This window comes from Ambystoma mexicanum, chromosome 1p, assembly GCF_040938575.1.
Source record: "Ambystoma mexicanum isolate Mex_15411 chromosome 1p, UKY_AmexF1_1, whole genome shotgun sequence".
Taxonomy (NCBI): Eukaryota; Metazoa; Chordata; class Amphibia; order Caudata; family Ambystomatidae; genus Ambystoma; species Ambystoma mexicanum.
In genome coordinates, this window is record NC_090921.1 from 992327988 (window position 1) to 992355892 (window position 27905).

Sequence of the window (27905 nt, forward strand, 5' to 3'; positions counted from 1 at the left end):
AGTATCCCTCTACCTGTGGGAAAATGTGTTGCATAAGGAAAATAAAAGAAAATACAAAGGGAAACCTAAAGGGCCTACCAGTAACACTGCACACAAGGTGCTGTATGCTACAAAAGTATATTACAGATGCCTTCGAAAATATGGAGGAAAACGTGACTCCATAAAATAAAGTACACAAGTAATGAACAACGGTTCCCATAAACAGTAAAAAAGTGGGAAAAATCAATGAGTCCAGCAAAAAGTGCTGGGGGTCTCAGGTGGAGATTTGGTATGGAAATTAAAAAAATCTAACAAGCCTCAAAAGTATTGAGAGTCAGGCCTCAGAAGATGCACTCACCAATAGCTATTGGCGAGGGATTATTGGCTCTTGGCGAGTAAAGTAAGACATTTGTGCTGTGTACATTTAGAAAGTCATTTATGCCTCACTAGTAGCATGCAACATGAGATTTCTACCCTTGGTGAGAACTATGGCCTATCCAATCATGAGCCCAAGACTGAATGTCACAAAAAGCATCTCACCTTGAGCCTGATCTGTTCGGGCATGCGTTCCGCCTGGTAAGTTAACACCACAGGGTCACAATATCTGCGTCCCTCTTGTCTCGCATGCTTTCGCAGCTCAAATTCCTAGAAAAAGAAAAAAGGATATAAGCAAAGTCATCTAAAAAATAAGGGTTCCATTAAGAAGACAAGATGCTCACCGTAGCAAGCCTCTTATCCATTTCTGGGCCAGCTTTCTCGACTGCGGTCTTCTGAATAAAACAGCATGCCAACTCGCAGTTGTCTTGAGCAAGTTGTGCTGCTGCCTGCTCCATCATTTCCCGCTGCTGTGGTGAAGCCGCCTGTTTGTGAGAAAAAAACACAGAGGTATAACCATGATAACTTAAGATTTGAACAAATATAATCCTGTCCAAAAATGAAAGCAAATCTACACAAGCTTGCAAAATTATGGGGCAAAGCAAAGAAATACATGCACAGGATTACAGGAAGACAGGGAATTCCAACTAGTTAATACCAGACACTGAAATGTTTGCAGTTCCAATCAGACTTCTCTTGGAGGGCACATGTGATCAGCAACTTCAGAGAATGATGGTTGTGGGTAAGGACTCAAATGAAAAGTGAGCTTTAGACAAGCTGTTATGGGGGTATTCTTCAGCCTTATTTCTAGGGCCCAGATGGGAGAAGAAAGCTTACACTTGAATAACAAATAAAACAAGTACTTGTATGCTTGAAATGTAGAAAATACACTTTAGAATAACCAAGAACAGTTTCCTGCCACTTGTCTAACCCGGAAATGGTTTTGGGACTGAAGCCCAAATGTCACCAGTTCCAGAGACATAACTTTATAAGGTAGATTCATTAAGGGATTGGCAATGTCAGTGGTTATGATTAAGAGTCAAAAAGTTAAAGTCATGGGAGAGTGATTTAGGGACAGGACTTCACACCCATTGTTCGGCTGTGACGGGACTTAGGAAAGCCCACCTTGGGTGAACATGGTTACACTACTTGGGTTTAGACTGAACCACACAAGGGTTTGCTAGAATGGCGAGCAGCCAGGCTAAGGATGGAGCAGAGCTGTAGTGAGATGTAAAGAAACTCATTAACTTAGAAGTTATATATTTTTTTTAAACATTTTAATTTTAATACATACACTAAGGCACACTGTTACGCAAGCCAAGTAAGCACTATAGCAGTAAAACAGATAAACCCTTGAAATATTTGGATAATAAACCACAGTTGTAGTTACCTTAGAATAGCTTTTCCAGTAACAACTTGCGTTAAGACCATCCAAAACGTATGAAACTTTGACACTATTATAACTTTTAGTAACTTTCTCCCAGCCAGTCTTAAAGAGTTCAGCCCCATTTTAGGAGAGACTCACAACATTCAGAGGGGAAACTGGGCTACCACTGACTAGGAGTTGGGCAGAAAAGGCATGAACCAGAGTACAAGGTTCAAATTGGCAGACTCCAACAGGATCTCTTCTGAGTTTTGCAGGCAAGTAAAAGTTAGCTTCCACAAGTCAAAGAAATAAGGAGCTTTCCTTGAAGAGTCGGCCCAAGGACCAATGTTCTAAGGCAGGATTAGAGTACACTGGGTTGTCCACCCCAATGAAACTTTATGGAGCCCTGGAGGGGTGTAAGATACAGGCTATCTACAGCCCCAGGACCACAGGAAAGACAAGCAGAATCCAGGTAATATTTACCAGGAGCAGGAGAGTACCTTCAGTGGAAGAAACAGTTGCTGCAGGATGGTTCCAGCAAAGGATCTTCGCAGTTCTGGCTGGTTGGCACCTTTTTCAGGCTTGGGTGAAGGACGATAGTCACGGTGTTCGACTTCTCCCTTTCTATGTCCTCATCTCTGGTAAAGGGACTTTCGGGAGCTGGCTTGAGTCACTGCCGGCTTAGGAAGATACCCACAAAGTTCCAGCTGAAACTGTGCTTCAGGAGACTATGCACAGCGATGCAGCACAGGTACCAGAGTATCAGTAAATTTCAGGCCGTGGAGGTCGCAGTTATTCTAGGGATGCCACAAAGTGTAGTTTGACTAGGGACTGGTTAGGGAGGAGGTCGCTGTGTTCGGATATTCCAACAACTTCTAAGCGACAGGGAAGAGCAGCGGTTACTCAGCAGGCTCTGGCAGTCACTGGCAGCGTTATTCTGAATATTCTGTTCCAGCTGAATGACCTCAGAATGTATCCAGGAACACCAGTGGAGTCCACCAATCATGACGCATTAACCATTCAAACCAGGAGGCTGGTGGTTGTTCAATGGGGACAGCCAGCCTTTCAGTCTGAACTGGTTTCAGTCAGCACACTGCAGGGCAAAGTACAGGGGACTTTAGATTGCCCCCAAACTTCCTGTCCTGCCAGTCACTGAGACCCTATGCATGCATTCCTTAGGAAGCTCAGCGAAGAAAAGGGACCAGAGAATCCTCCCCCACCCAGAAAGGTAGAAGACATCAGAAAGGACAAGTCACTGTTCAGGTCTTAAAACAGTACAGCCACCATTTTGGACAAATGGTGACCCTTATGTCCCCTACCGCAGCTGCGAAGACAGCCTGCGACAAAAGTTTACAGACAGGCATGGAAAAAGGTGCACTGCCATCAGCCTGAACAGAGCTTGTCACACTAACTAAAAAGTTACTGGAGAGTTGAGGAAAGGGATATATAGGATCCCTTTAGCACTCCACATAAAGGTCGGGTGTGCAAGTATCCCCCCGCCTTGGGAACCAAGTTAACCAAGGGAAAATAAAGAAACACTAAAGTGGAAGCTCTGGGGCACCCAGCAACACTACACAAAAAGTGCAGTGTGCCCTTTGTAGTCAAATTTAGATGCCAGAAAAGTTGGAGGAAAGCATGACTCCAACAAGTAAAAAGTGTTCCCAAAAGCAGAGTTTTAGGCAGAATCCTGTGCAGTGCCCCTAGGGACCACTACACACAAGACAAGGAACAAGTTACTTACCTGTAACTGTTGTTCTCCAGCATGGGTCTGGCATGGATTCACATGCTCATGAATATTCCCCGTCGTCAGGCGGGGAATCCTCGGAAAAGAAAAAACCAGTATCAGTTTCGTTTCTGATCTGTCTTTCGTAGTAGTAACCAATCACTGATCTCTGCGTCATACTGACCACAGCCAATGACTGCCCTCTACCTAAGCCCCGCCTCTGGCAGCCATCTTCAGATTTGGTAGCACGTGAAGTGGCAGTATGACCAAGTGAAGAGCCGCAGAGGGGTAGGCGGGAGGGTTCGCATGTGAATCCATGCCAGACCCATGCTGGAGAACAACAGTTACAGGTAAGTAACTTGTTCCTTCTCCAGCATGAGGTCTGGCATGGATTCACATGCTCATGAATAAAGAATACATAGCAGTACACACATGCACAACCACGGGAGGTGGCAAAGGCTCAACATTAAGCATTACATCAAACTCAACATTAAGCAAATCTTACCTCCTCACCAGGCTCACCTTAGGCGAACAGGTTGCGCAGCACTGCTTGGCCAACCCTGGACTCCTCCCTGGAATCCCGATCGACGCAGTAGAATTTCGTGAAGGTGTGCGTCGACCTCCACGTAGCAGCCCTGCAGATGTCCAGCAAGGGCACACCAGATAGGAACGCCGTGGTAGCTGCGATCGCTCTGGTGGAATGGGCTCTCGGACGGCCAGGCAGCGGTCGGTTTGCCAACCGATGACAGTACATGATACAGCCGGAGAGCCATCTGGAAATGGAAGCCTTCGAGAGAGCCTTCCCCTGTTTGACAGGTCCAAAGTTCACAAAGAGTTGTGACGTCTTCCGAAAACACTTTGTGCGGTCCACGTAGAACTTCAGCGCTCTAGCCATATCCAGCGAGTGCAAAGTCCTTTCAGCCGGCGACGAAGGCGACGGGAAGAAAACAGGCAACACCAAGGGTTTGTTGAGGTGGAAGTCCGACGGCACCTTGGGCATGAAGGAGGGGTGCGTCCTGAGCACTACCCTCATGTCGTGAAAAGTCAAGTACGGGGCCTTGCAGGAAAGGGCCTGGATCTCTCCCACCCGTCGTGCGGAGGTGATGGCCACAAGAAACGCTGTTTTCCATGACAAGAACTTCAACGGAGCCGAGTGAAGAGGCTCGAACGGAGGTCCCATGAGCTTGGTCAGCACCACGTTGAGCTCCCACGCCGGGGCCGGAGCCTTCACCGGCGGGAACGATCTGAACAGTCCCTTCATGAACTCTTTCACCAGACGATGAGACCACAAAGACGTCCGCCCCTTGGTCCTGGTGTATCGGGAGATCGCAGCAAGATGAATCTTGATGGACGCGTGCGCCAGTCCAGCTTGGGCCAGCGTCAATAGGTACGGCAGTACTTGGGGAGCTGTAATCCGTAGAGGGTTAATATTCTGTGCGTGGCACCAGACAGAGAACCTCTTCCATTTGTGTCCGTAGCATTTAAGAGTTGAGGACGCCCTGGCCTTTGCAAGAACCTCTCTGCAGTCGGCCGGTATGTCGTATCCTCCAAACTTTAACGCTGCAGGAGCCAGGCCTGCAAGCTCAGCGACTTCGGGTCGTGATGGAGGATGGCGCCTCCTTCCCTGGAGAGAAGATCCGCGTCCACTGGCAGCTTCATTGACGGGGACGCTGACAAGTCCAGAAGGTCCGGGAACCATATCTGCCTCGGCCACGCAGGTGCGACGAGGATCATCCTGCACCGTGACCTCTTGAGCTGGTTGATGAGCCGGATCAGCAATGGCAATGGAGGGAACGCGTATAGAAATAGGCCCTCCCAGGGGAACGAGAAAGCATCGCCCATGCTCCTCGGCTGGGGAAACCTGCTGGCGAACCTCCGGCACTTGGAGTTCGTCGCCGTCGCGAACAGATCGATCTGGGGTGTGCCCCACCGTCGGAAGAGGCAGTCCACTAGATCCTGCCGTAGTTCCCACTCGTGGCACGAGCGCAGCTCCCTGCTGAGTGAGTCGGCGATGGTGTTTTTTTTATCCCTGCCAGATGAAACGGCACCAGAAACATCCCCTGGGCGATGGCCCAATGCCACAGATCCTGCGCCTCCATGGACAGGGCTGGGGACCTCGTTCTGCCCCGTTTCCTGATGTGGAACATGGTGGTGGTGTTGTCGGTGAAGATCCTCACCACCTTGCCCTTGAGGGACGGAAGAAAGGACCTGAGGGCCCAAAACACTGCACGGCGCTCCAGGACGTTGATATGGAGGGACTTTTCAGTCGGGAGCCAAAGGCTTCTCGCGTGCAGATTTCCGGTGTGCGCTCCCCACCCTTCCAGGGAGGCATCCGTGTTCACTGTCTCCTGGTGGCCGGGGGTCTGGAAGTCCATGCCCGCCGTCAGATGCGCGCGGGTGCCCCACCACCGGATCGCTCGTCGTAAACTCTCGTCGAGTGTGATCCTCTCCTCGAAGCTGCCCGTCGTCTGGATCCAGCGCGCGTCCAAGAACTCCTGCAACGGGCACATCCGGAGCCTGCACAGGCGGATGAGTTAAATTCAAGAAGACATCATTCCGAGGAGGGACTTGATGGACCTCACTCTGGCCGCGTCCGCGACCAGCATCCGCTGCACCTTGCCCAAGATGGCCCTCGTCCTTTCCTCCGACGGAGAGGCCAGAAGCGACACTGTCGAGCTTCGCTCCCAGAAACAGTGCGTCTTGCGCGGGCACCAGGTGGGACTTGGGTAGTTTATGGAGAATCCCAGGTCCGTGAGAAGTTGGACGGTCCTTGCTGTGTGCTCCACGGCGAGCTCCTTCGTCTTCGCTCAGATGAGCCAGTCGTCCAGGTAGGGGTAGACGTGGATCCCCTCTCGGCGCAACTGCGCCGCCACCGGTGCGAGGCACTTGGTGAACACCCTGGGTGCCGACCTCAGTCCGAAGGGAAGGGCTCTGAACTGGTAGTGAAGCCCTTGGACCAAGGACCTGAGAAACTTTCGGTGTCCCTTTAGGATGGGAATATGGAAGTAGGCATCCTCCAAATCCAACAATGACAGGAAATCGCCCTCCTCCAGCTGACCCAGGACGTATTGGAGGGTGACCATCCGGAACTTCTGTGCCTTGATGAATTTGTTCAGCCGTCGTAGGTCCAGGATGGGACGCCATCCACCCGTCTTCTTCTTCACGAGGAAGTATCTTAAGTAAACTCCGGAGCCCCGAAGCCTCTTTGGGACGAGCTCGATGGCGCCCTTCTTGAGCATCGCCTTTACCTCTAAGAGAAGTTGAGGGACGTGATGTTCTTTCCTGGCCACAGGGGGGACGCGCGGGCACCTCTTTAGAAACTCGAGCGCGTGACCCTGAGCTAGGGCGCCCAGCACCCAACGGTCGGTGGAGATGCACTCCCACACGCTGACGAAGCTCGCCAGCCGGCCTCCCACTGGGGTGCTTCGGTGGGGGCCCAAACCCACGGCCGGTTCAGTCCTGCTTCGACAAGGCTTTGCCGCCTTGTCCTCCTTGGCGACGACGGCGGGGTCCGCCCGACTTGCCTCGTCCCCTGTAAGCTTCCTGCGACGACGAACGGGCCGCTTGATGGTAGGTGGAAAATCCGCCGGCGGAACCTTTGGAGGCACCCTGTTTGCCTCCGCCGCTCCGAAAGGGTGGCCGCCGTTGCTGGAGAACCCCAAGAGCCCGGGCCGTCTCCGTGTCTGCCTTGATGGGAATCGTCCACTGTTTTCCCAAACAGGTTGTTTCCGTCGAACGGCATGTCCAAGACTCTGGTCTGCACGTCCTGACGGAAGTCAGTAGCCTTGAGCCATCCACGCCGCCTAAGGCACACGCCGTTGCCCAACTGGCGAAATCCAGTGTCAGCGATGTCCGTCGCAATCGTAATGGCGTGGTCCGACGCCATCCTCTCCTTCCTGCAAGATCTCTAGGGCTTCCGCTCTCTTGTCATACGGTAGGAAGTCCAGCAGGGGGGCCAGTTTGTACCACAACTCCCTGCCGTAGCGGGCTACGATAGCCAAGGCGTTGGCCGCCTTAATCGTCGTCGCTGCAGACGAGACGACTCTGCGTCCCATCGTATCTAATTTCTTTCCCTCGCCGTCCGGCGGGGAGGTCGACGTAGAGGCCGCCCCCCCCCCGCTTTCTTCCTGGCCGCCGCGGAGACGACCGAGTCCGGGGTCGGCTGTGCCCGAAGGCACAAGGGGGCCGCGTCCGGGACCCGGTACTTCTTCTCGTACCGATCCCTTCTAGCCGGCGTCGTGGATGGGTTCTTGAGGGGGGCGAGGCCCTCATCCCAAATATCGTCCAGTAGAGGTACAGAGAGGACCGTCTTCCTCTTGGCCTCGCGCCGTTGATAAAGGAAACCTTCCTTCTTCTCTTCCGGGCAGAGCTGGAAAAGCTTGGATGCCCTGGCGATCATGGAGTGAAATGATCCAATCTCGTTGGGTGGGGAAGCCCGGGTGGGAGGTGACGACGGCAGATCCTCGTCGTAAACCTCGTCGTCCGTACCCGTCGCGGCCGTGTCAGTCCCCGTATCATCCCCACGAGTCGTGGACGGGGAGGAGGGCTGAACAGGGCGCGATGGCTGAAAAGGAGGTGGAGGATGAATCCTTCTCTTAGGGGGGAGGGCTCCCAGAAGGGCCTGGCTCCGGGTCCCGCGTCGGGAGCGGTTCCTCCGCTGGTGGTAACAGCAGTCTCGTCCTTATCTCCGAGCATAAGGACTGTATAGCCAACAAAATGGCCGCCGAGTTGTCTTGCGGTGCTGGTCGAGGGGAGTCCGACGGGCGGTCAGGGGCCCCGTCGGCACCCTCGACGTTATCGTCGTCTCCTCCGTCGGGATCCCTCCCGACGGGCTGGTCTTCCACGCCAACGCCGTGGCTTAAGACCTCGATCAGCTCTTCCTCAGAGGTTGAAGCCGAATCCACGACGACCTCCTGCCCCCCCCTTTTTCTTCTCCGTCGGAGGTTTCACGGGGGTCCTGTCGATGGGCATAAAAGAGGACTCCCTCCGCGGTGGCAGAGAGACTCTGAGCCCCGAGGTCACCACCACTGGTGTAGCCTCCACAGGCTGAGCCAGGGCCGCCGCGACTGTCTCGATAGAGGCCTTGGCCGGATGGATTAAGGCTTTCACCACCTTAGGTGCGCTCACTGCCTTCTCCTTGGGGGGAGGGACACTGCCTCGCTCTCCCTCCGATGGGGCCTTCAAGCTCGACCGGGGCCTCTCCAGGAGCTTCGCCGGGTGCTCGGCCTTCCTCTTACCCGAACCAGAGCGTTGGCTCGTGGTTGATGGTGCCGGGGAGGATGCGCCCTGCCTGGTGCCCGTAGAGCCTGACCGTTCGGCGCTCCCGGTGCCAGCGGACTCGCGGTGCTTGGCCTTGTGTTGGACCCCCGTCGCCGGGGCGTCCTCAAAGGTCTTAGAAGACCGCTCGGATTTCTTCTTCTTCTTCTCGCCTGACGGACTCTTCCCTTCCAGCCAGTTGGCGAGACGTTGATGGCGGTCCTTCATGGTCCGCTCCGACATATTGCTGCAAAACGCACAGTCCTTCTCCACGTGCGTCTTGTCCTCATGTAGGCAGTAAAGACAAAAGGAGTGTTCGTCCTCCTTAAAGACATTCTGAAGCTGGCATCCAGGGCAGACCCTGAACAGCTTTCCGGGCGTCGAGCTTCCCTTCTCCTGGGCCATGTCCGAGATGGGCCTGAGAAACTTCTTGAGTCCTCCAAAAGCGTGGCTCGACGAAATCTTCACCCTTGAGGGGTGTAGACTAATCTGACACGGGTCCCCGTTGATCGGATGAAGAAACGGTGGAGCTTGAGGCTCTTTTTGACCGGAAAATCGAAGTTTTTGAGAACAAACGTGAAAAATAGCTCTAACGCTCGAGAGCAATAGCACGAGGATCCCAACACTTGAACCTGCGGTAAAAATCTGAACATGGCTGCCAGAGGCGGGGCTTAGGTAGAGGGCAGTCATTGGCTGTGGTCAGTATGACGCAGAGATCAGTGATTGGTTACTACTATGAAAGGCAGATCAGAAACGAAACTGACACTGGTTTTTTCTTTACCGAGGATTCCCAGCCTGACGACAGGGAATATTCATGAGCATGTAAATCCATGCCAGACCCCATGCTGGAGAAGTGGTAATACAAGTTCACCTTTGTGTACTACACTGTTAACGTGGTAGCAGTAGCGGAGCAGCCAGACTCATCTCAAGAGCAAATGAGCAGTAGTAGAAATTACACACAGGATCACAATTACTAGGACTAAAGCAAACACTGACTCAAGGTTTTTGGTTGAAAAGTAAAAGTACATTTATTTCTAGACCATCTGTTCATAAAACACTTCACTCTAAATTAAAACCACACGTAAAATACACTACACACAACCAATTCTCTTTGTGCAGAGCAAATCAAGGTAAGTACCTTATGATTTGACAGACCGGTGTTGTGAAACAAAAGAAAGTTACCAGGAATATATATGCGATCACTTTTTGACAGTAATGACATTTTGGTCTTACTAAAGACAGGCGTATCCGCAGAAAGAAATGTTACCGGGGTAAAAGACACTTAGCACCTGAGTTAACAAAGAGTTGGGGGGCAAAAATCATAGGCAATACTTTTGTCAAGGCAGACAATCAGAGAACACTTGCTGATCGGAAAATAAAAGTCAATAGGCCTGCGCCAGTGTCAAGTGGAACCGGGTTCCTTTAGTCGAGGATCACACAGTCAGACAGTTCAAGATTCAATGTTGCCAGGAGTACTTGGATATTGTCAACAGAGGAAGCAAAAGTTGTAAGAGGGAAGGAAGACAAGGGCAAGCCTTTGCTGAGGAGACAAGGGTTCACCATAGTTCCTCAAAGCTGGACACAGTACTTTATTCTTTGAAGAAGCTGGTGCCACGGCAGTTGTTCCTGGTAGTTTTCCGCAGACTCACCGTTCCTGGAGCTTCAGTCGTGGGGACAAGAAGGACGTGTGGAGTGAGCTTCACTACCCAGGGATGAAGCCAGGGGCAGCGACAGTGCATAAAAAGGCACGCTCCTTTAAAACGGGAGATGCTCTTCAGATGGCTATCCGGACCACTACAGCAGGGTGCAGAGATTACAACCACAAAGAGGATCCTCTGGCTGGGGAAGATGAGCTGGTTCACCCCACCAGGCTCAAGGGAAGAAGACCCCAGACTGGATCTCCCCTGGTCGTTGAAGGGTAGATAGCTCAGGACTGCAGCAGGGCTTCATCGTGACTCTGGGTTGCAGCAGCCGTCTTCTCTGCTTTTCTTCGGTTCGTTGCAGTTCCAGTGGTAACCGACTTCCAGCCCAAGAGTCCTGCCTCTTATGCAAAAAATCCCCCAGTCAATCACACAGCAGGGGAGTTGTCCGGCCCGGGCAACCCCTCCAGCCAATGGACGCAAAGTGCAACTTGGGTTTCCTAGGAGACCCTGTGCAGGGGGTAACTACACCCCTCCCTCACATTCAGCCCAGCTAGGGGCCAAGAGGCCGGCTTCTTTGCAGAAGCCCGCCAAAAGACGGTGAACAAAGAAGGCAAACCTGGTTTGCCGCACAAAGTAAAACACAAGAAGGACTTTAACAAAAAGAAATGGCGAATAAACCCGACCAGAACCAAAAGGAGCATTTGGTCAAGCGGGTTTATGTTTGAAACGAATATAATAGCATGGAACAGTACCACGTACATATAGTATAATCGCGGTAGAAAAGTTAGGGTAGATACCACTGCCACCAGCCAAGTCTAAATGTTAAAGAGCAAAACAAAGCTCAGAGAAGCAGACAAAAAGGGATAGGAATTAACCCATTCCAGTACTCCATGTAAGATGGGGTGTACTGGGTCTGTAGTTTTAAATGGCTACATAAAGTAAATTGCAACTTTACCTGTTTCTGGGGGACAGTAGTCAGCCCCAGAAAAATGGAGTCAGAGGGAAGCCTCAAAGACAACCCTGTGTCACTGCCCTGAAGGTGCTGTGTAACACAAAAGGGGGGCTCATGGAGTAGGCGAGGCTCCAGTGCCCAAGATCACACAAAGTAAAAGCACGCACAGCAAACTTAAGAGTGGGAAAAAGGCTCACTCTTACCAGGTGAAAAAAATAAACCCTAGGAATCCAGCAAAGCTGCTGAGGGACTCATTAGGTAAGGGAAATCAGCCATTTATGAGAATTCTCCCCAACATACACACCCTGGAATTTCAACTGAGGTGTCCCCCCCACCCCCCTCATACCACCTGTGGCCCAGCAGGAAAACCACGTCCCGCAGCTGCTGCTGGAGGTGCAGGCCATGCTGAAGAATGGCGCGATAGAGCTCGTCCCAAAGAGCCTCTGGGGTGTAGATTAGTTACTTCCTCGTGAAAAAGACAACCGGCGGCTGGAGGCCCATCCTAGACCTCAGTCCAAACCTTTAAGGCACCTGATAGTCTAGGTAGGCAGGATGCGAGGGAGGGATCTTCGGACCCGTGCCATGGGTTCCCTTGGTAACCCAAGTTGCACTCTTGTCTGATTGGCTAAGGGGACAGGCCTTGCCAGGCCAGCCACCCTGCTGTGTGATTGACAGCCAGGTTGTATGAATGGGCGAAAACTGCATAATAAAGCAGGTCTCTGGGACTGGAAAGACAGTCGCCACTGGAACGAAAGAACCAACGAGGAACTGGAAGAAGAGGACCCCTACCACGACTGAACCGCCTGCTGCAGATCCGAATCGACAGAATCTGACGACAGAAGATCCTTCAGGAAACCTCTTCCCTTGAGCTGGTGGGACCAACCAGTTCGCCCAAACTACAAGCCAGGACCCCTCCTCTGGTCGAATTCGTTGTACAGAGCTAAAGTGGGCCGGATAGCCAGGAAGCTCGGACCCTGCTTGGGTTTTAAGGCGCTCACCTTTTATTTGTCGTTTTGCTCTGCTGCTGGGTTCTTCCCTGGGTGGCGCAGGACCCTCCAGTCTTCCTACTTTGTGTCAGTCCGACAGTCACTTCAGGAACCACCAGGAACGTCCGCCTCAGCTACAGCTCCCTCTCTGTGCAAATCCAGATGTCTGTTTCGTTCAGCCACGGTGAAAGTGTTTGAAATTTTTCTCCAATCCGAGGGCTTGTCCTTCTCTTCGAACTAACTTTTCTACCAACCAACCTTGTCTGGAATCTGTGCCACAAACTTCACCGCAAACTACCCTGAACTGTGTGATCTTGAGCAAAAGACTTTTGACCCATTGACTTTGGCCCTAAGCCTTTTCTAGCTGATCTCCTCACTGTAGTTTCTCTTGTTCAATTGCCCTGAGTACTCAACTGTTGGTTTTGCCTAATTTCTAATAACTTTGTCTTTCCCTCCCTTTTAAATTGCTGGAGTGCCATTTTGCGAGCTTAACTTGTCTGGAATTTAAGGGAAGTGGTGTGGTGTATTTATGATTGTGATTTTTAACTTGCTTAGAATAGTGAAATGTTATACATCTCTTGAGTAAATAAATATATATCCTTTTAGCTCGAAACCTTGAGTCAGTGTTTGCCTGAATAATAGTAATTGCTGTCCTTTGTGTAACTACTTGTACTGCTCACTTACTCTTGAGAAGTCTGGCTGCTCCACTACTGCTGCCACTATAACTGTAGTACAGGCTTGTACCAAAGGTGAAATTGTACTGTCACTTGTAGTCTTAATTGTGTGCAGTGTTCCCAAAGGGTACTGCATATAATTCTGCCCAACAGTGTCCGTGGGCGTCCATCACCCAGCGGTCAGTGGAGATAGTCTTCCACACGCTGACGAAGCTCGCCAGGTGGCCTCCCAACGGGGTGCAGGGACCAGACGCCACAGCCGGTTCAATCCTCCTTGGACATAGAAGGGCTGCCTTGGGGACCCTGGCGACGACAACGTCGTCCTCAAGATTTGGCACAGCCTGTTTTCCTGGGCAGAAGAGTGGGAGGGTTGACAGCAAGATGAGGCACCTCCACTGAAACCTTTGGAGGATCCTTGGGATTTTCTGCCCGAGGTCCGAAAGGACGGTCCTCGCATGCCCAAGGCATGAGCCGTCTCCGTCTTGATGCCTTGAACAGACTAATCCGTGGCCTTCCCGAACAAATTGTCCCCGAAGGGCATGTTCAACACCCTCGACTGAACGTCTTGACGAAAATTGGTGGCCCTAAGCCAGCCCCGTCTAAGGCAAACGCTGTTGTCCATTTGGCGGTACCTGTGTCGGCGAGGTCTGTGGCCACCGTAATGGCGTGGTCCGACGCCACCTCGCCTTCCCGCAGAATCGCCAAAGCTTTCGACCGTTTGTCAGGAAGGAAGTCCAGAATGGGAGCGATCTTGAACAACATCTCCCAGTCGTAGCATGCCACAATGGCGAAAATGTTGCCGGCCTTGATGGTCGTTGCTGCCGGGGACGGTTTCGGGGAAATGACTGGCATCATCTTCCCCAGTGTCTTCACTATGGGCTGAAAAGAGGACTCCCTCCTGTCAGGCAGAGATACCCTTGCATCCTGCAGATCCGCCACGGCGGCCTTCGCGAGGGACACCACCACCCCTTCGATGGAAGGCTGGGCCTTTGTCAGATGTACCTGGGCCTTCATGGACAGGACCCTGGTCGACCCTACTACCTTCTTCTTGGGGCGGGGGGCCAGGAGGTTCAGCGCCCTGCACCCCCTTGGGTCTTCTCCGGCAGGCCGATCTTTGGCTTCTCCTTGGAGTTTGCCCGGATGGTCCGACTTCCTCTTTGACGAAGATCCCAAGCGTTGGCTTGTGATCGAAGCCGCTGGAGACACTGTACTCGCCCTGGCTGCCAAGGAGCCCGTCGCAACGGCGCTCCCGGTGAGAGTGGACTTGCGGTGCTTAGCCTTTCGTTGGGCCCCTGAGAGAGGAGTGCCCTGAAAGTTCTTAGAAGACTGCTCAGCTTTCTTGGAAGCAGGGGCGACATGCTGCTGGGACCCACCCAGAGCAGGGGCCTTGACCTGTATCCATGCCGTGAGCTGCCTATGCCGATCCTTCAGCATGCCAGGCACCATATCCTGACAAAACGTACAGTCTTCCTCCACGTTCGTTGGTTCCGGGTACAGGCAGTAGAGGCACTGGGAATGCTCGTCTGAGAAGACATTCCGACAGCCGCAGTAGGAACAAATCTTGAAAAGGGGGCTGCATCCTTCTCCTCTGACATGTCCACGCTGCGACGGCCATGAAGAAACTTCTGGCATCCTCCACGAAGAAAATTCGACGAAATTCACCCTTGAGGGGCGCTGGAGAAACCGAAAAACAGGTCCCCGTTAAACAGAATGTAGATCGATGGAGCACAAGGCTCGATTGACCAAAAAAATTGAGTAAAACTCTCCAAAAAGTGAAAAAACGCAGTAGAAGGTCGCAAGCTAAGCACGAGGACTCCCAACACTTGATCGTTCTGTAAAAATCTGAATATCGCTGCCAGAGGACGGGCTGAGATAGAGGGCAGTCATTGGCTGCGGGCAGTATGACCCAAATACCAGCGATTGGTTGTTAGGAGAAAGACAGTTCAGAAATGAAATAAACAGAGTTTTTCTTTACTGAGGATTCCCAGCCTGACAGGGAATATTCATGAGGGTCTGTATCCATGCCAGACCCCATGCTGGAGAATAAACACTTACATTCAAGGTATCTTTATTAAACAGTTATTTATTAATTTAACAGTCAGTTGTATAAGCCTTCTGTATAAGGGAGCAAAATATGTAACAATAATATACTTCAAAAATACACAGTTTAAAACTTTTTTATTGACATTTATATTCAAATACTGACAATGGCAAAGTAAACCAAGACAATTGACCCCCAACCGCCTCCCTCCACAGCCCCTCCCTTCTTCCTTCCGATCCGTGCACAGGGGGTGATTAGCTCACATAGGTACACCAAGTGTTTCAGTTTATCAAGCACTTCTCTCCACCCTGAGGGTTGTTACACCTCACATTAGCATAGACAGTCGAATAGTAGACTGATGGGGAGGTTCATTCACACATTTTTCTATTATGCCTTGAATTTATCTCAGCGGTGCATGATACCAGGGCCATTGATGGGGAGAAGTAGTTAATACGATCCTCTCAGGCTCTAATCCTGTGTAGTGGGGTATGTCCTGGCCTCTTCTCTCTCGGACATATACACTCGAAACAGAGTCCAATAGTCCTTGGGTCTGCCACTGGGTGGGAGTGTCAGGTTGCATTGTGTCTCTCGTACCTCGCCCTTTGCCATTTCTGAAAACTGGGGGCTCTATGCGCTCCCCAGGCTCTTGCAATGAGTGACCTCGCAACAACCAATGCCATTCCCATGAGTTGTTTCTCACCCCGGATTCCGAATTCCACCATGGATGGCAACCAGACCTCAGTGGATTGAGATACCAGAGCATTCAGCATAGTGGATACTGCTCCCGCGATCTTACCCCATAGTGCTTGAATCTGGGGATACAGCCATGCAAAGTGATAAAAATCTGCTGGGGACTGACCACATTGTTTGCAATTCGTGTCAGGGTATAGCTTATTCAGGCGAAGGGTTGAGTAATATGGCATTTATTACTTACCGTAAAAGTATTTCTGATGATTGTATCTGCTTAGATTCACATGATGTGCATATGGTCCAACATCCAGTGGTAACCATAGAGTATTGCATCTGGTCTTTCGAGAATCGAAAGGGGACGTTGACATGGGCGTGCCTGTAACACTAGCCCTACGTGAGGTGTAGTGTACCCAAGATCCCTCACGTGTCGAGGTCCCTACGTTTGTATTTTTTCAACTGAAGGGGAGCCTTATAACTATTGTGAAGGAGTACAGAAAAGAGAAAGTGGTAAGACGTCTATGTTCCTTCCATCCGAGCGGGGAAGGAAGTATGGGCGCATGCAAATCTAAGCAGATACAATTATCAGAAATGCTTTTACGATAAGTAATGCAGGTCTTCTGATGTTTGTTAATCTGCTTAGAATCACATGCTGTGCATAGACTAGCAAGCAGTAACCGGAGTTGGAGGTGGGTTGTGAGAAAGAACAGTAGTGAAAAGGTGTCTTAGTACTGCCTGTCCCACCTGAGAATCAGACCTAGAATGAGTGTCTAGGCAACAGTGTTTTGTAAAGGTGTGTACAGAACTCCAGGTTGCCGCTTTGCAAACGGACTCAAGGGGAACATTTGCAATGAATGCCATGGACGCCCCAGTGCCTCGAGTGGAATGTGCTCTAGGCTTGAAGGGCAGCTCTCTTAGCAAGAGTGTAATGCATTTGACAATCCACCTAGAAATAGTGGATTTGGAGACTGCGTCTCCTCTTCCTGCTGCCACCAAAATGAAAAACTGATTAGTTTTTCTAAGTGGTCGAGTTCTTTCCATGTAGAACATGACAGCTCTGCGTACATCCAGTGTGTGCAGGGTTCTTTCTCCCAGGCTTGAAGGATTTTGAAAGGACGTTGGTAGTTCCATCGACTGGTTCACATGAACCTTGGAAATGAATTTGGGTGCAAACCTAGGGTGAGCGCAGAACCACCTTATCTTTGTGAACTGTTACAAAGGGATCTATGATCAGAGTGCTTGTAGTTCACTTACCCTCCTATTGGAGGTAATAGCTATCTAAAAAGCAGTCTTATAGGTGAGGTCTTTAAGATTTGCCTTGTGCATGGGCTCAAAAGGAGCCTCCATAAGCCTGGTCAACACCACGTTTATGTCCCACCTGGGAGCTGGGTTAGAAATGAGAGGGTGAATTCACTGCACTCCCCCTCCATGAAAGCTTTAATAACTGGTATCTTCCACCATGACTTTGTTGTGATGTGGCTGAAAGCGCAGTTAGGTGCACCTTTATGGAGACCAGGCTTGATTCAAGTAAATGAGTTGGGTATAAAACAATGTGTGTGGGAGAGCAGTTAATCAGGTTAAGGCTCTGAGTTGCACCAGATGACAAACTGTTTCCATTTACTGGAATAGCAGTACCTGGTGTTAGGTTTTCTTGCCTCCCTGAGAATGTCCATACATCTTTGAGGGAGTTGCAGATGTCCAAACTATGACCTCAAGAGCCAGGCCACTAAGTTCAATGTCTGCAGGCATGGGTGAAGCATCTCCCCCGTGTCTTGAGAACATGTTGTATGGGCAAGGCAGTTTGACTGGAGGAGACAGGGACATCGCCATCAGATGAGGGAACCAGGGTTGGCGGGCCCACATGGGGGCCACCAGTATCATCGTGACTGGTTCCTGGTGCATCTTGTGCACAATCTTGTTGAGAAGGGTAGTTGGAGAGAGGTGGGGGGGGCTGGGGGGGGGGAGGGGGAGCGTAGACAAATTTCTCTGACCATGTTATCCAGAGTCCTTTCCCCTTGGAATGGTTCTGGGGGTACCTGGATGCGTAATCTTGTCATTGAGCGTTCTCCACAGTTGCAAACAGATCTCTCTGGGAAGCCCCATTCTGCGAAAACGTTGGAGACAATGTCTCTGTGTAATCGCCATTCACACTCCCTGGGCAACAGAAAGTCTCTGCCAAGTACGTCTGCCAGAAGATGGAGTTCCCCTGGAACATGTTGTGATAACAGGAACATGTTGCGTTTGAGAGCCCACTTCCAAATGTTCTGGGACAGTGTGCATAGCCCTGGAGAATGAGTGCCCCCTTGTTTGTTCAGATAGTACATGGCTGTGGTGCTGTCTGTGTGGATCAGGATGGTCTTCTCCTGCAGTTGTCTGCAAAGCTTTTAGTGCTTTGAATACTGCCAACAATTCCAACAGGTTTATGTGGTTGGATGTTATGTCTGCTGACCAAACTCTCTGCGCTGTTTGTTGAAGCAGGTGAGCTCCCCACCGTGTGAGAGACGAGTCTGTAGTTAGAGTGGGTTTCACTGCAGGGGTGGTGAAGGATTTCCCCCTTCAAGAGGTTCTCCCTCGACCACCATTGCAGCGAAAGAACGAGACCCGGCGAGACGACCACTAGATCGTCCCACTGTGCGCTGGCCTGACACCACAAGTTGTTGAGCCACCCTTGCATTGGGCGCAGGCGCGAGTGAGGAACCAAGTAGACACATGACGCCATCATTCCTAGCAGTCGCATAGCCTTGCGTACAGTCACATCTCAAATGGCAACATACTGAGGGATCTGAAACATGTTTTGGACCCGCTCGTTGGAGGGGACGACTAGGCTGTCCTTTGTTCAAATTAGAGCCCCTAGGAACTACTTGGCCTGACTGGGGTCTAGGCTGGATTTTTTTCTCATTGACAGAGAATCCCAGACTGAATAAAAGTTCCATTGTCTTTTGGGTATTTGCCAGAAAAGTTTCGTAAGAGTCCCCTGTTATGAGCCAGTCATCGAGGTAAGGATAGACCGGGATAAATTGCCTGCACAGATGTGCTGCTGCCACCGCTAGTACTTTCGTAGATACCCTTGGTGCAGATGCTATGTTGAAGGGTAGTACTTTGAACTGATAATGCTCGTCTTGTATCATAAATTTGAGGTATTTCCTGTGCGCTAGCAACTTTGGAATATGATTATGCATCTTTCATGTCCAGTGTTGCCATGTAATCTCCCTGTAAAAGCAGTGGAATTACTTCCTGCAGAGTGACCATGCAGAACTTTTGTGGCTTTACAAATTTGTTCGCTGGGCGCAGATCTAAAACAGGGCGCATGGTTGGATCCTTTTTGGGTACAAGGAAGTACACTGAATAAATACTGTCTCTTACCTGTGACAGAGGTAGGATTTCTATGGCTCCTTTCGCCTGTAATGCCTCGAATTCCTGAAGAAGACTGCAAAGATGGTCTGGTGTCAGTCTTGCTCGTGGGGGTCTAAATGTTGGGGACCGGTTGAACTCTATACAGTACCCATGGGCCACGGTCTTTAGTACCCACTGGTCTATAGTTATTCCCTCAAATGCTCGAAGAAACGATGTTAGCCGGCCCCCGACCGGGGAGGCATGAGGGGACCCGAATCTGCAGGTCATTTCGTACCTGAGGCCGGGGAGCCTCTGGGGGTAGAGTCCGGGCCTCTTCCTTTGCCACAACGTTGACCTCTTTGGGGATACGGGGTGGTGTATCTGCTATTTCCCCATGTAGAATTCCAATTGTTTCCCAAGGAATATTGTTGCGGGAAGCGTTGGCCACGAAAAAGCCGTTTGGACCTAGATCCTCGTCTTGTAGAGGGTCTTGGTGTAATTTGGTCCAGTGTTTTTAGTGTGTCATGCTCCTTTTTTGCGGTTTCGAGGGCCTCATCGACCGCCTTCGCAAACAGGTTGGATTCTTCCACGGGTTTATCAGTGACGCTTGCGTCTCTGGCTTGAATCCAGAGTTCCGTAGCCACCGATGTCTTTTCAGGAGTGTGCCCTGAGCCAGGGATCGAACAGCCGTTTCGGCAGAATCCAAAGTATTCCTAAGAATGCTTTGGTTCGCCTGTCTGCCCTCAGTGACAGTGGTGAGACGAGTGCGTAGGGGTTCAGGAACTTCCTGTATGCCTTCCTGTAGTAAGGCCCACTGTGCATCAGCGTAGCTGGCCAAGGTATTGTTGGCAATGCGCGTTGAGAAGGCTGCTGCGACTGTGATCCTTTTCCCAAGGGTGTAGTCGTTTACCTTCCTTATCAGTGGGTACCTCATAGATTGACAAAGGGACCCCTGCCCTCTTACGTGTAGTAGTCACCACCAGGAAGTCTGGGGTGGAATGACCTGATATACAGAGGGTATGATGGGGAAGAACGAAAGAGTTTCTATTCGTGGGTTGACGCCTCTTGTGAGAGCAGGTGTTGATAAGGAGGGCGCCAGACGTTTCTTAATTGAATTGAGGAGAGGAATAGCCTGGCTGGCCAGCGGTTTCTCCTTGAGGATGTCCTCCACGAAGTGCGCTTCGGGGACCACTTCATCTATAGCAATCTTAAAGTGATCAGCTGCTTTACGCAACATTACGTTAAAAGTCAATTGATCATCCACTGGGAGGGTTGTTGCCTAATGGGGGTGGACTGGGGAGAATCCCGAGACAAGGCATCAGGATCCGGGGACTGCCATGGTTGAGGGTCACCCAATCTGGGTTATCTTCCTAGCCCTCTATGGGATCCTGCATGTCCTCAGGTTTGATGAATTCCTCATTCTGAGTGTTAACAGGAATGTCATCCTCAGTTAAGTCGTAGTTGTATATGTCCTCTTCTAAAGAGGGGTCAAAAAGTCTTGGAAATTTAGGTTTGGGGTCCACAGGGCTCTCATTCCTTGGCCTTCTTGGTGTGGGCTGTTCTGAATGGGAAACAAACCTGTCCAGCCTTTCCATGCAGTTTTCAAACTTTTCTCTAGTCCAAACCGAGGACCTAGAATGGTCTAGAGGTGTAAAAGGTGCTTAGACGCGTTCATCCATCGAAAAGCATCGAGATTTTTGTCTCGTCGGCGAGAACAGCCCGTTGCCCTCAGAGAACTCCTCTTGCGGTAACGACAGAGGTGAGACGTCCAAGCTTCTCTTTTGACTTATGGGTTTTTTCCGGTACCCCCCCTCCCCCTTAGGCCGTCGGTGGATCCTTGGACCTTTCCATAGGCCTCAGAGTATCCCCGGGCTGCCGCTTCTGGGAGTCGGCAGCGACAATCCTAGCCAAGCCGTCGGCGACGTCCTCCGCAGTCAGGAGGCGCGTAGCTCCAGGCTGCGATTGCGAGGGGGTCCTCTACGGCGGTACCAGGGTTTTGTCCTCAGCGACTGCCTTCTTCGGCGGTGCCAGGGCCTTGTCTTCTGCGACCGCCTTCTTCAGCGGAACCGGATGCCTATCGTCGCCGGACACCACCTTGCGATGCGTCTCAACGGAACCTAATATGTTAGGGGTAGCGCCCTTTGTTTTCGATGGCCCGGTCGCTAGGCGCATATGCGGTTGCGGGGAGGGCTGCCGATCCAGACTCTCGGCGGGTGCCGCCAGAGCTTCCTGTGTACCCGTTGGCGCTGAAGTCTTATTCAATTTAGTGAAAGATTGACTTGGGGTTGTAAGCTTTGTGCTGTGTACATGTTCGTCTTTGTCGCCGGGGTGTGACTTCCCCATAGCAGTGCCTAAGCCATGCCTAGCGGGGCCGGGGACAGACAATGCGGAACGCGAGCGTTCCGGCAAAAGGTTAACCTCCGGTTCGGAGGTGTGATCGTCACTCTCGCCATCGTCACATCGGGGGGCTGCGGCAGTGGGAGAAAATAGAGCCTTCGACATACCGTAGGCCGCCCACCGCTTGACTCTACGCTCCTTTAAAGTCTTAGGACGGAGGAGCTTACAAGCCGTGCATCCTTCTTCCTTGTGATCGAGGGGCAAGCACCGGTTACACCGTCTGTGCCCATCTTTCCAAGGGAATTTGCTCTTACACAGAGGGCAAAACCTAAACGGAGTCTTCTCCATAGCTCAGGATGTTAGAGTGACTAAGACCAAAAGGGACAGAGGAAGGAAAGGGAAAGGCATTCTTAGTTTGTATAGAAATGTCCACCTCGACCCCACTCTCCCTACTGTATAGGCCGGCGGAAGGCCCGGCCACGCGATCGGCAGCGCCGACTGGATCACTGTCCGTCGAATTCTGCAGGTCTTCGGCGGAGGTCTGTAACAGCCGTCGAAATAAAGGACGGATAGGGTGATCTGATTATTTCATATAATTATTCGACCAAAGGTCGATGGGACAATAAGCAAAGTCTTTAACGAGCTCTGCATCAAGGCCACCAGTATGGTGGGCAGAAAAAAAGAAACTGAGGGAGCTCAGCAAATGAGGCATTGTGGGTACACTACAAGTCACGTAGGGATAGTGTTACAGGCACGCCCATGTTGACGTCCCCTTTCGATTCTCGAAAGACAAGATGCAATACTCTGCGGTTACCACTGGATGTCTGACCATATGCACAGCATGCGATTCTAAGCAGACTAACAAACATCAGAAACATGATGTAGATATCTAAAGTGTATCAGGCGGAACCTATTATGGATATAGCTCTGGTTTATGTGCATATCATATCCCATTGTTCATCTGTCAGTGAGTTCCCTAGGTTGCCCTCCCATTTAGCCCTATATGGGTTTGGCGGTAAGTATTGGAGCGTACTATTTTGTATAAAGACGACACCAATTTCCCTGTGTATAGTGGTGTGGTGACATACATAATGGTAGGAGAGACCGCAGGAGCGTCCGGGAAAGCAGGCCATTTGGTTCGTAGTCGGTACTTCACGTAGTCGGTAGTACAAGAGTAGTGTAATGGGGGTCCATTCGCCTCGAGTTCGTCCCAAGAGATAAATTTGCCGTCTGGTGCCAGGTACTCACCGTGGTAATGTATAAGTTTATGAAGTGATGTCTGAAGATTTCCTCGTGTGTAAGTGGTAATACCTCTAAAACAATAGATAGCCATGTGTGGGGAATACCACTGTCAGCCCGGCCCATCGTGCCAGGTGGTCCCATGCTTTTAGTGTAACCTCCAACAGGGGTTGCACCTCCGACATGGGATGCTGCTCTGTACTCCATAGCAATCCCTTCACATCATTCAGGCGTATCACCGTTTTATCTAGGAGTGTATGTTGTAGTGGTGGACCACCACCAGACGGCTTATTGGGCCTGCACTACTAAGTAGTATAAGAGATGGTCAGGGATGTCTAGCCCGCCCTGTGAGTACGGGTGGCACAGTATCTAGGGTAACCCGGAGGTGCCCACCGTCCCAAATTTAGTCATCATACTCCTGAGACGAACCCAAAATCTTGCTAGTGGGCAGACCTGGACATTGAATATGTATGAGTTTGGATAGGACTACCATCTTAGATAGCAATATTCTAGCCGCCTGGGAGATGGGGAGACATATCCAGGTGTCTACCTTATGTTCTAAGCATTCCAAGGCTACAATGTAGTTTTCTTCATACAACTTAGTGGGGGACGTGGAGAGCCGGATGCCTAAATATCTGATCACCTGCCGGCGATTTCTTGTTGAGCCACACGCGTGGAAAGCGGTGGAACCTCCGACTTGGTCCAATTGATACAGTCCTGATAGAGCCCCAAATGCTGTGATCTCCACTACTGAGGTCAGGCTGGTTTGTGGGCGTCACATCAACATGTCATCCGCATATAGGGAGAGTATAGAATTATGCAAATGGAGTCTTACCCATCTATGAGCATGGAATTCACGTAGGGTGCAGGCTACAGGTTCGATCGCTAGGGAAAACAGGATGGGAAAAAGGGGCAACCCATCTATGAGCATGGAATTCACGTAGGGTGCAGGCTACAGGTTCGATCGCTAGGGAAAACAGGATGGGAAAAAGGGGCAGCCCTGTCTGGTACCCCTAGATGGAAAGATTACCCCCGATTGCATTTGGTTGGTGTACATCATTGCTCTGGATGTCGTCTACAGTAGGCGTACCCATTGTAAGAAGGGGGTGCCCACACCTGCATGGCGGAGGACCTCAAACATGAAGGGCCATTAAATTGAGCCGAATGCCTTTTCCGCTTCCAGTGCAGCCACAACTATTGGGAAATCCGTGCTAATGTTGTGAATCAGAGAGAATAATCTTTGCAGGTTGTTTTGGGTGGAGCGACCAGGAATGAACCCCGCTTGGTCGTGGAGGACCAGTGTGGCCATGAAGGGGAGAAGCCTATCCGCCAGTAGCTTTTCAAGGTTCTTGTTTGTGTTTATAAGGGAAAGGGGTCTATAGGAGGAGAGTTTACTGGGGTCCTTATCGGGTTTGAGGAATACTGTCACTAGTCGACGGCCTATTGGACTCTGGGAATGTACCCACAGCATTTGCAGCTTCATACATGCTGAGCAATTGTGGGATTAGACAGTCAGGGAAGGCCTTATATAGTTCTGCTGTAATGCCATTGGCACCTGGGGATTTACCATTTGGGAGGGGGCGGATCACCTTAAGAAATTCCTCGTCAGAAGGGGGTTCTTTTAAGAACGCTCCATGTTCTGGGTGCAGCCACCCCATGGATACCATGTCTAGGTATTGCATGATACCATCATGGCCAGCGGTGGTCTGAGTGGTAGTTTCCATAATATTCTCGGAACGTCTGGTTGATTCTCGCGTTCTCCCCATCATTTATCTCCATTACCACTATGGGATCGGGACGCCGCTCCTGCCCGATTGCCAATGCCAGAGTTCTACTGGGGCGATCCTGCTCTGTGTACTTCGCAGTTAATATCAGGTCTCCTAGGAAGCGCTCTTCGCTGGCCATCAAGGTGTGAATTTCCTCCCTCTTCTCTCCCAGTATAGTCTGTACCTGGGGAGAGTCCATCTGGGCCTGTCGAGTCTCTAGCATTTTGATTTCATTTTCTAGTGTTGAGATCGACCTGCGGATGCACTTTAGTACTCCAACTTCCTTGGATATGCAACAACCTCGGATATATAATTCAAAGGTTTCCCAGACTACCATAGTGTCCGCGACGGAGTCTGTGTGGAAGAACTCGATATTTTGACGGCTCTCCTCACGAAAAGCATCATCTACCAGTGCGTGGGCCCTAAACCTCTACCGGAGTTAAGTGGGATTTGCGGTCTAGTGAAATGTGCCAATAATGGGGAGTTATCTAATAGGGTTTGGGAGAGGATCAGTGCCCTTTGGGTCACACAGGCTAGTTCTGGGCACATCTGAGTATAGTTAATTCTGGAGGAGCTACCATGAAACCAGGCGTAGAACGTGAATTTCCAGCTAGTGGGGTGAAGCAGTCGCCAGGTATCAATGAGGGCGTGGTCCTTGGCAATGGACTTGCAATTCGGGGCCATCCGTGGAAGTGTTGTCTGAGCAGAGGTTCTGTCCAGATCTAGTGAAAGGATGATGTTGAAGTCTTCCTTCCATACTACCTCAGTCTGGGAAGGTGCGCAGGTGGTCAGCACGTTTGGAAGAAATCTGGGTCGGTGTCTAGTCAAATGGTCGACAGGACAAATGGTCGAATTTATTTTTAGTTATATATATTTTTTTAGGTTTTCGTTTAGGGAAAAAAAGGGTTTTTTAGCAAAAAAAGGGGGTTGGGGGACCCCCCCACAAAAAAAAGTGAAAAAAAAAATATTCGACCATTTGTCCTGTCGACCATTTACATTCGACCAGTTGACCTACAACCACCTGGGTCGTCATAGTTAAGGCCATGTGTGTTGATAATAAGGACTGCCTACCCTGAAATCTCCCCGTTTACCAGAATGAAGCGGCCCTCAGGGTCTGTTATTAAGTCGTGGAGTTTAAACTCTAGTGATCGATGTATGTATATTGCCAAACCCCGGGAGTGGGTGGAGTAGGGTGAGCCGTATCTGTGGACACCCCAGCCTGCGGGGATAGGAAGTTTATGTTCTTTCTCCAGATGGGTCTATTGGAGACAAAGGATATTCACGTGGTGGTTTCTGGCATAGTTCGTGATTAGGGTGCATGGTTAGATCCTTTTTGGGTACAAGGAAGTACACTGTATTAAATACCTTCTTTTGCCTGTGACAGAGTACGATTTCTTTGACTCCTTTCTCTTGTAGTGTCTCGACTTCCTGAAGTAGTATGCGAAGATGGTCTGGTGTTAGTAGTCTTGCTCGTAGAGGTCTGAATGTTGGGGACTGGTTGAATTCTATACAGTAACCATGGGCCACGGTCTTTTGCATCCACTGGTCTGTAGTTATCTTCGGGTCATTTTGAACCTGAGGCCGGAGAGCCTCTAGGGGCAGAGACCTGGCCCCTTCCTTTCCCACGACGCTGACCCCTTTTGTTTTTGAGGGAAGCGTTGGCCACGAAAAAGCTGTTTGGACCCAGATCCTCATCTTGTAGAGGGTCTTTGTGTAATTTGGTCCAGTGTTTTCAGGGTGTCCTGCTCCTCTTTTGCGGTCCCGAGGGCCTCATCGACCACCTTACCAAACAGGATGGATTCTTCCACGGGTTTACTTATAAGTGACGCTTGCATCTCTTGCTTGAATCCAGAGTTCCGTAGCCACGCATGTCTCTTTAAGAGTGTGCCCTGAGCCAGGGATTGACCAGCCGTTTCGGCAGAATCCAAAGTGTTCTTCAGTAGGCTTTGGTTCACCTGCCTGCCCTCAGTGACAGTGGGGAGGAGAGTACGTAGGAGGTTCGGGAACCTCCTGTATGCCTTCCTGTAGTAAGGCCCACTGAGCATCGGCGTAGCTGTCCAACAAGGTCATGTTGTTGGCAATAAGTGTTGAAAACGCTGCTGCGACCGTGACCCTTAGCCAAGGGCGTAGCTTCGTTTACCTTCCTTATCGGGGGGTGCCTCGCCGATTGACAAAGGGACCCCTGCCCTCTTTCTTGTAGTAGTTACCACCAGAGAATCTGGGGTGGAGTGACCTTTGATATACAGAGGGTCCGAGGGAGAAGGACGAAAGAATTTTTCTATTCTTGGGTTAACACCTCTTGTGTGAGCAGGTGTTGATAAGGAGGGTGCCAGACGTTTCTTACTTGAATTGAGGAGAGGAATAGCCTGGCTGGCCGGCACCTTTTCCTTGAGGATGTCCTCCACAAAGTCAGCTTCAGGGACAGCTTACTCTGTTGCAATTTTAAAGTAATCAGCTGCTTTACGCAACATTACGTTGAACGTCAATTGATCCTCCACTGGTGATGGTTGTTGTATAGTGGGGATGAACTGGGGAGAATCCAGAGACAGGGCATCAGGATCTTGTGGATCTGGAGACTGCCATGGTTGTATTGGATTTATTCTTATAAAGCGCTTTATACCAAAGCGCTGTACAGTTACAACAGGGTACATTTAACATAACAAAAATTGTAACCGAAGCAAATTACAAACATGAATCAGTCACCAAAAACAGAATGTAGAGCAATTATTCGGGAAGGGGAAGAGGAGTGGAGTGGGAGGGCTGGGAAGAATAGGGAGGGAAGGTGGGAGGAGGTTGGAAAGAGGAGGTGAGAGGATAAGGGGGGAGGAGGGGAAAGGGGAGAGGAGGGGAAGGAGAGAGGTTGTGAGAGTACGGGGGTGTCATGGCGGGGAATGGAGAAGGAGAGATTTGAGGGAGGTGCGGAAAGAGGAAAGGGTATGAAAAGAGTGGATAGAGAGAGGCAAGAGTACAGAGTACAGATGGCAGAGTGATAAATAGATTTGAGGGGGGCAAGATGTGAAGTAGGAAGGCCAAAAAGTAAGGCGGAGCAGTAGAAGAGGTAAGAAAAGATAAGGGAGGAGATTCGGAGTTTAGTAGCATGAAAAGTATGAGAGGGGCGAACTTTGCGAATATTATAGAGGTGGTAGCGACAAGCACGAGAGGTAAGATATAGTGGGAAAAAGTGAGAAGAGTCAAAGTGAAAGCCAAGGTTACAAGAAAGTGAGATTAGAGGGAGGAAAATGAATGAAAGGGGGAGGAGAGGAAGGGGGTTGGCAAGGAAGAAAACTACTTTGGTTTTGTCAGAGTTAAGGGAAAGAAAGCGGGATGCCATCCAGTTTTTAATAGCAGTGAGACAGGAGGAAAGTTTAAGGTGGAGGTCAGGAGAGAAGGAAAGAAAGCTGTGTGTCATCGGCATGCAAATGGTGAGCGATGCCAAAAGAGGAGATCACAGGGGCAAGGAGGGAGGTGTAGAGTGAGAAAAGGAAGGGACCAAGCACAGAGCCTTGGGGAATTCCGTATTCAAGGGGGTGGGAAAGAGAGGAGCGGCC

At 50.6% G+C, this 27905-nt stretch overlaps 1 protein-coding gene across 7 annotated transcripts in view; it reads right to left on the reverse strand.

Annotated features, from left to right (window-relative positions):
- The window catches only part of CNOT1 (CCR4-NOT transcription complex subunit 1), a 2171110-nt gene that overhangs the window by 738258 nt on the left and 1404947 nt on the right, over positions 1 to 27905 (reverse strand). For all 7 annotated transcript variants that reach the window (XM_069654650.1, XM_069654658.1, XM_069654642.1 and 4 more), the window contains 2 exons: positions 699 to 839; positions 520 to 624 (listed from right to left, as the gene is read on the reverse strand). In XM_069654650.1, coding sequence (XP_069510751.1) covers positions 520 to 624; positions 699 to 839 — 246 coding nt within the window. The remainder of the gene's footprint in view (positions 1 to 519; positions 625 to 698; positions 840 to 27905) is intronic.